Source organism: Hemicordylus capensis, chromosome 7 (genome assembly GCF_027244095.1).
Source record: "Hemicordylus capensis ecotype Gifberg chromosome 7, rHemCap1.1.pri, whole genome shotgun sequence".
Taxonomy (NCBI): domain Eukaryota; kingdom Metazoa; phylum Chordata; class Lepidosauria; order Squamata; family Cordylidae; genus Hemicordylus; species Hemicordylus capensis.
In genome coordinates this window covers 2,456,555-2,464,285 of record NC_069663.1, presented here as the reverse complement: position 1 = coordinate 2,464,285, position 7,731 = coordinate 2,456,555, and the positions used below count along the sequence as shown (strand labels likewise).

Sequence of the window (7,731 nt, the reverse complement as noted above, 5' to 3'; positions counted from 1 at the left end):
TCTGCGAGCAAAGCAGATGCAATTCCAGCTCCGTGATTTCCAGCTCTCTGCTCCTAAATGATCGGGGTGGGGGTGGGGGCCAGTTCTCTCCTGCGTCTGCTTCCCTCTTCACTGTTCTAGCTATGTTTCTCAGGAAGACGGTTCCCAGAAGCAGTTTAACCCAGGCTGCTCGTCTGCAGCGTAGGCATCCCTATGGATCACGGTGCTGCTGACCCGCCTAACCCCACTTTGAAGCCTGGCCTTTAGACAAAGTTTAGGGTGCTAGCATGCCCTTTACCCTGGCACTGGGATCATGTGGGTGCTCGGGCTGCTTGTTGCCTGAGTGCACACAGAGATGGGTGCCTAGAGTGCCCGTCTCAGAGGAGAGGAGAGCTGGTCTTGTGGTAGCAAGCGTGTCTTCCCCCCTTAGCTGAGCAGTGTCTGCCTTGGTTTCATTTGAATGGGAGATTAGATGTGTGAGCACTATAAGAGATTCCCCATCAGGGGATGGAGCCGCTCTGGGAAGAGCATCGAGGTTCCAGGTTCCCTCCCTGGCAGCATCTCCAAGATAGGACTGAGAGAGATTCCTGCCTGCAACCTTGGAGAAGCTGCTGCCAGTCTGTGTAGGCAATACTGAGCTAGATGGACCAATGGTCTGACTGGCAGCTTCGTATGTTCCTATCCCCCAATGCACCACGCTCGACACACTATGCATTGTGGGATATCCAAAGGTTGGGATGTGTCATCCCAGCCTCCAAAGATCCACACTGCTGGGAGCAGTGAGGATCATGTGAGCGCATGGTAGTATACCTGAAGAAAAGCAGAAGAATCATCTGGGGGGAAGATGAGTTGGACTCTGCCTACCCCACTGCCCGCCCTCCGCATCCCAGGACTATCATGTGAATAGCCTCAGGGTCTTACTGCTAGTCAGCTCTAATTCCAGCTTTAGCGCCAACTTTAAACTCTTCCTCCAGCTTTCACTAACTTTCTGCTGCAGGCGAGCCTCCTTTTATTCTCTTCCCCCCCTCCAATTTTCCGAAACTAACCGATTTAAAATTGACTGCATGTTATGCTTTAAAAGAAAATTATTACAAAATGATGTATAGATGGTATATGACACCCAAAAAATTGGCATTAATGTATAAAAATGTATCAAACAAATGTTGGAAGTGTGGACAGTCTGAAGGCACTTTTTTTCCTATGTGGTGGAGCTGTGGGAAGGCTAAAGCATATTGGGATATGATATATAATGAGTTAAAGAAAATATTTAAAATGACATTTCCTAAGAGGCCAGAATCCTTCCTGCTGGGAATAATAGAAGGTGCAATTTCTACAACTAATTCAACGCTTTTTATGTACGCTTCGACGGCGGCTAGAATGATATATGCACAGAAATGGAAGAGTAATGAAGTGCCTTCAAAAGAAGATTGGCTGATAAAATTTTTGGAATATGCGGAGATGGCAAAAGTTACAACACTAATAAGAGACCAAAATTTTGAATGCTTCAAAGAAGATTGGAAACCATTCTTGTTGTATCTAAAGAACTATTTTCCTACTATGGACTTTACAGCAGGGTTCGAAATTTAGTAAAAAAACCTGCAGGTTGGGTAGATTAGCTGTGTTTGTAAGGATTTAAATTTATGTTTTGAACTATTATTATAGCAAGGGTAAACTTTATAGCTGACGATTCACGAAGAGATGTGTGCGGGAAGTCCACTTTTGTCTATTCGTAATCAATGACATATTAATATTGTTAAAAATAATAAAAATTGAATTTGAAAAAAACACCAAACCAACCAATCAAAATAAATGCGAGCTCCCCCCATTAAAAAAAAAACACCAAACCAATCCAATCCAACCCTCTCCTCCCTCCAAAAACCAAACAGCAGGACTCTTTCCCCAACCAGACCAAACTGTCAAACGGGAGCTGTGAACTCTTGATCCCTGCCAGCTTCTTCTTACAGAGCACAGGAAGGAAGCAAATACGCATTCAAAACAGAAATGTGAAGAGCACAAGAGGAGGTCAAGGCCTTGTTCCTGCACAAATGGCATTTCATATTTGGCAGGACTTTTTAATCACTGGAATAGAATCACATTTCATATTTGGCTGTATTGGAGGCAGTCAGTGTTGGTTTGTAAGCTTGCCAGGCCTTGCCAAGGCTGTGCTTTCCGGGCACTCGATTGGAAGGTGCAGCTTGCTCCCAGGATCCTGTGCTCAGCAAACCTCATAGCCGGCAAACCTCAAGGGGGCTCCTCTGGAGTGATCCAAGCCAATTGTCTGAGTGAGTGCTTCCAAGCAAGAGGCATTTGCATGGACCTGTAGCAGTGTAGCAGCGTCTCCCTCAGCCAAGAGGTGAGCTTGGGAGTCTGTGGGCACAAACGCTCCAAGGGAGACGAGAAGAAAAGAGGAACTCAGAAACGATGGTATGGTTTCTAACAAAAGAGGCAACTTTATTAATATACTTAAATAGGTTACAAGTCATCACTTAACTTTCTAACTAAAGGAAACAAAACAGGACAGAATGGAGTAGGCAAAAAAACTTTCCATCTCGGCCAATCTGTTGGAAAGCCAAAAATTCCTACTCGCCCCCAATGGGACGACCAGCAAAGCCCATTCTGTCCCTGGGAGGGAGAGGGAGGGGGAGGGAGGGAGGGAAGGAGGGAAGCCCAGGGTCACACAGAAGAAGGGAATGGCAGGGCAAACAAAATTGGGGGGAGTCCCAGCCAGCCCCCAACCCCACCCCACCCCCGCTCCTTGCAGGCACGTTCACTTGGTCTCCTCTTCTGGGGCGGATCGACTCCTCCAGCCGCCCAGCAGCAGCACAAGCCTGCAAGAAGCACAAAGCAGCGTCAGTGGGGTTGCCCTGCTCCTCCTCCCTTTCCACTCCGGCAGCCCAGCAAGTGGGGATTGGGCAGGGGGCTGGGGGTTGAGGGGGGGGCAAGCCAGAGAATTCTGCTTGACCTCGGGCTTCCCACTGTGCAGCCACAGCATGGAGCAGGAGGGAGAGGAGGATTCTCTGGCCTGCCACCGGGCACCACCAGGGGGCGCTACTGGGGCCGCAGGGGGCCCCCAGAGTCTCCCAGGCTCCTCTGCTGCTGCACCGGTTTGGGAGGAAGGAGGAGGGAGTGGAGGGGGGAGTGAGGCGTGGCTGCGGGAGTGGAGGGGGGGAGGAGCACACCCTCGGCAGGGGAGGGGGCGGATGCCTGGATGGGGCTTCCCCTGCCAGGGGAAGCCAGGCCGCTGGGGATGGGGAGAAAGGTGGAAGGAGGAGGGGGCGCTCCTTGGCCAGCTGGTGGGAATGGAGGGAGGCGGTGACCTTGCCCTCCTGCTGGGGCCGCACAGCCTCCCCGGACCCAAGGGAAGCCCAAGAATGGTTCCAAAGGGCCACTTGGGGGCAGGGTGGTCCTGTAGCCTCCTCCCACAGCCTGCCAGCACAAGCAAGGGGAGGGGCTTCTGCACCCCAGAGGCGAGGCTTCCTTGGGCCAGGGGAGTGGAGCCTGCTTCCCCCTCACTCCTCAGACAGAACTGCACTTCCCTGCTGGATGTCTTCTTGTGGACAGATCTTGTGTCCACGCGCTTGGAGGAGGTCTTCTGGGAGGCCCCTGCGCTGCACGGTCTTTCCTGAACCTCCCTTCAGCTGCTGATCTTCAAGGGGAGAGCACGGGGCTGTTGTTCCTGGAAAGAGAGAAGGACATTGGTTCAGAGATGGGGGGTCTTCTCACACTCTCCCCCATGACACCACCAAGCACCAGAGACTCCTGGCAGAATATTTGTGTCCTCATTTCCCAGAGGGAAGAGAGATCTTTCCTCTTTCCCTTGGGCTACTTGTACAACCAGCCACAAGGGCCGAAGTTGGCATTCCAACACGAGGGAGGGTTGCCCAGATTCCTGCCCACCCTTCCTGCAGCCCCAGCCCCCTCCCTAACCATCGGGGCCCCTTCAAGTGAAGCCCTGTATTGGTCTACTCACCAGTCGGTCAGGTGGAGAGATCACCGTACTCTGGCGGGTGTCTCTTCTTCTTACAGCCCGCCCACAAGCGCCGAACGGCAGCCCGCAGCCCGTGCCGGGAGTGGAGGGAAAAGGCCTTCTTCACGATCTTCTCTGTCTTGCAGGCAACTCTCCCGACCTCGGGGTCATGGTCGCCAAGCAAGCTCTCCAGCGCTGGAGGGATGAAGGAAAAGGTTCAGAAATGGCATGAAGAGATCACCCCACCCTTGGCCAAGCCCCACCATTTCCACACAAAGAGGGAGCAAGTCCTGACTCTTTCTCCCCTGCACTCTGGAAACCCTACTGCTGAGCATCCCTGAGGATGCAACCAGGACCTTCTATTTGAGGGGACAGGTGGCCCATTCCAGCTCTGTGGCCCCTAAATCTAGGCCTCTCCCCTCACAGAAACTTCCCCTTCCCACCCAGAAACCGGCACTTACCAGCATGGAAGGTCTCTATGTTCCCTTCAGTGAGGATGCTGCCCTTTTTGTAGACCAGGTGACCTAAAAACAAGGGTGGAAGGAAATGGGACCACAGTTCAGGACACTGTGCATGGACAACCCGATCATTCAGGAGAGGAAGTCCTCCCCTCTGTGCTCCGTCTGGGACTGACAGATTGAGCCATTCCTCCAGGGTCTCTTATGTCACTTTTGGAGGAAATTAAGCCAAGAGACCTCGCTAACGCTCACTGGGACAGTCCTCCTGGGGAAGGAACAGCTCCTGCCCCTCCACACCCTTCTGCCAGCGCCCTCCAAGAGAATGAACCTTTGCCCACCAAGACGACCCACTAAGGGAGACCCAGAAGTCTTGTTTCGCTTACCGATCAGCAGGGCAGCCGTTCTCCTCACTGAAGGCTGCTCGCTGCGGAAGAAGCCCAGGATCTTGGTGGCCTCCATCTCCACGGCGTCCTCTGTGCCGAGCTGCCGAATCTGGGATCAAGAGCAAAGAAAAATCCTGAGTGAGCAAAGCATCGCCCAAAGGCCCTTGCGTCATTTGAGCCGAGGGACGGACAGGAAAGGGCTGCCCTTACCAGACGCTTGGCGATCTTGTGGAGCAGCTCCTGCAGGCTATAAGAGTCCCGCGCCAGCAGCTTGCCCTCCAGGTGCCATAGGAGGGCTTCCGCCAGGAGGCTCAGATTGTCCTTCACAGCCTGCCAAAAGAAAGACCGGAATGGGAGTGAAAAATCCTCCCAAGGGATTCCAAGAAACCTCTTAGGGGGCTTCAAGGAGTAGGGCCTGGATAGGCCAAACCACAGCGGGACAGCTCGTGAATTCACCACCCCGTGAGGCTAACTCTGGGGCCTGCCACTGGGTGGCTGGACTTGGGGAAGCCTAGACACCTTCGTAGGGGTGGCAGGAAGAAGTGGGCCCTCACCTGTGCTACCTCCAGGTCTTCATCCTCCACATGCATCAGCACCGCGATGAGGGTCGTGATGTTCTCCTCTGTACCCTTGTGGTGGTGGTGGCGGTGCTGCAGGAGATCCAGGTGGGTCCTCATGGCTGCCCTTCGGATCTTAGCCTCCTCCTACAAAGAAGAACAGGGCTTGTTATTAGGGAGGAATTCCTCACCTCCATAATTGATGAAGAGCTTGCATGGGTCTCTAGGGGGTTTCTGGTTTCCCTTCTCCAACCCGTTCGGAACCTGCAGGTTGGCCGGCACTCATAGAGCCGGGGCGGAGGACTGGCGTGCAAGTACTCACGTGGTGGAAGAGAGGGCGGCACAGGGCAGCCAGGACAGCATTCACCGTGGCCTGGTGTTCTGATGGACAGTGCCTCAGCCGCTCCATGAAGGCCAGGACCCCCAAAGTGGCTTCCAGACTGGAGGTCCTGAGCCCTCCCAGGATCCCAGCACTAAAATCCTGGGGTTTCTTCGCCTAGGGAGGGAAAAGGTGGATCCTTGAGAACACATGCTAGTCTACCCCCTGCTAAATGGACCACATAGCTGTCCATGTTTGATGCCGCTTGGCTTCCATCCAAGAGGGGTGAGAAGGCGGCATTGGAGCACGTGGGGAATCAGGGCTCCCACTGAGAGATGCATTCCCTTAAGGATTTCTCCTTCATCCTGTGGCAAGGGTTCCACAGGCTGAATCCTCCCAACTGGAAAAATCTTCCTGTCACACCTGGGGATGCCTAGGAGCACCAGCCTCAGGAAGGGCTCCCCAAAGAGAGGAGTCTCCATGCCTAGGGATGCTCCATGCCCAGGGATGTCACTCACCGCCTTCAGGGTGCCATAAATTTGGAGAAGTCCCCTTTCGCTCAGGTAGCGGATGTTCTGGCTGGGGTGGACTAGCCACGCTACCAGGAGCGTCCAGGTCTTCTCTAAGGCAGCAAAGTCTTGGTCTTTCAGGAGCAGCTAAAAGAGGGAAAGGAGGAAAACATCCATCAGCCTCTGGGGCCAGACCCTCCTCTCAGGGAAGCCCACCTGAGGAAAATGCTGCTCACCTCCACAAAGAAGGCCACCTCTGCGAGGGAATGCTCTTCTGGATCTTTGTCCAGGCTGAAGAGGGAAGCCAGGTATGCCTTCAGCCTGGCCACTGTGGAGGACCGTGTCTGGAGGAGAGCCCTGCAAAACACAAAGGCCCGTGCTGAGTCCTGGGTGGGAGGCCCAGAAAAAGCAGACCTGACCCAAACCACCCCAGCCCCCAGGCCTCCTGAGATATCTCTTATTCACTCCTACTTACCTCACCAAGAGGGCCACACCCTGGAGGCAGCTCTGCGGAGAGCGCAGGGATTCCCAGCAGGTCTTCTCTGGGGTCACCTGTGCCACCCTCTCCAGCAGGGTTCGGACAATCTGCGCGGTCTCCCTGCAGAGAAGAGAAGGTTGCTGTCACCACCATGTCAAGGGTGGAGGCAGTGGACAAGGGAGGGACTCCTTGCGGGGTGGCGTAGTGTCAAGGGTGGAGGGACTGAGTTGGACCATGGGAGGGAGACCACAGAGGTGAAGTGACTTTATCCACAGCTGGCTTTTTAACACTGCAGATGCATTTTAAGGCTCTCTGCAGAGCCAAGAGGGCTGCAAATTCTGGGCTCTCCTCTGTGTAGCTGAGGGAGGGGACCTCCGTGCCAGAGTCACCCCAACAGGCCAGAAATGCTGCTCACCCATCAGAGTGGGACATGGGAGAAATGACCCTAGCCTGTCCTCCCAGAGTGCTGGAAGGAGGACTTGCTGGCCCCGCTTTCCCCACCGCCATGACTTACTCAGGAGGCAGGTAATGGCTGTCTCGGTTCCCGACTCCCTCGGTGGTGTTCTGCAGGCCGGTGAGGATCTTGTTGACCAGGCCCACCAGGAGTTCGGGGAACCTCTCCTCCACCTCACTGGCATACTCCACGCTCCGGATGACGTCCCCAATCTTCTTTGTTGCTCTCCCCTGCGAAGAAGAGGAGGGTCAGGTCTCAGCACACAGTCCGAGGGATGGTTATGGGTCAGGAGAATCCCCAGGGCCAGGCCAGTGCCATGGGTGTCTGCACCCACATCTTGGCATGGAGGGTGCTGCCTCTGGCTCAGGGTGCATGAGGTCAACTGCAAGGGAAAGACATCCACAAGGGGAAAGGGCAAGTCCCCACCTCCCGTGTGAACAGTGACTGCCATCCAAGCCGCCATCCTGTGTAGTGCAAGAAAGGTGGGGCAGAGGGGTGGAGTCAAGTCACCCTTGGTTTGCACCCCTTACCTCTCCCAGATGGATCGAGGAGAACCAATCTGGGGCCAGCTGTCCTCTTCTTTCCTCTTCGTCGATGTTCCTGAGAGAGGAGAGGAGAGAGAAAAGC

General features: G+C 54.4%; 1 protein-coding gene across 1 annotated transcript; it reads right to left on the bottom strand.

Moving 5' to 3' along the window:
* Window positions 1-2,429: 2,429 nt before the first annotated feature.
* On the bottom strand, window positions 2,430-5,835 carry LOC128332511 (uncharacterized). The gene is made up of 7 exons (XM_053266834.1): window positions 5,667-5,835; window positions 5,342-5,491; window positions 4,998-5,117; window positions 4,788-4,896; window positions 4,408-4,470; window positions 3,950-4,141; window positions 2,430-3,655 (listed from the first exon to the last, which is right to left on the bottom strand). Exons 1-6 carry the CDS (start codon window positions 5,751-5,753, stop codon window positions 3,957-3,959), a joined length of 714 nt encoding a protein of 237 aa, XP_053122809.1. The 5' UTR covers window positions 5,754-5,835; the 3' UTR covers window positions 2,430-3,655; window positions 3,950-3,956.
* Window positions 5,836-7,731: the final 1,896 nt, after the last annotated feature.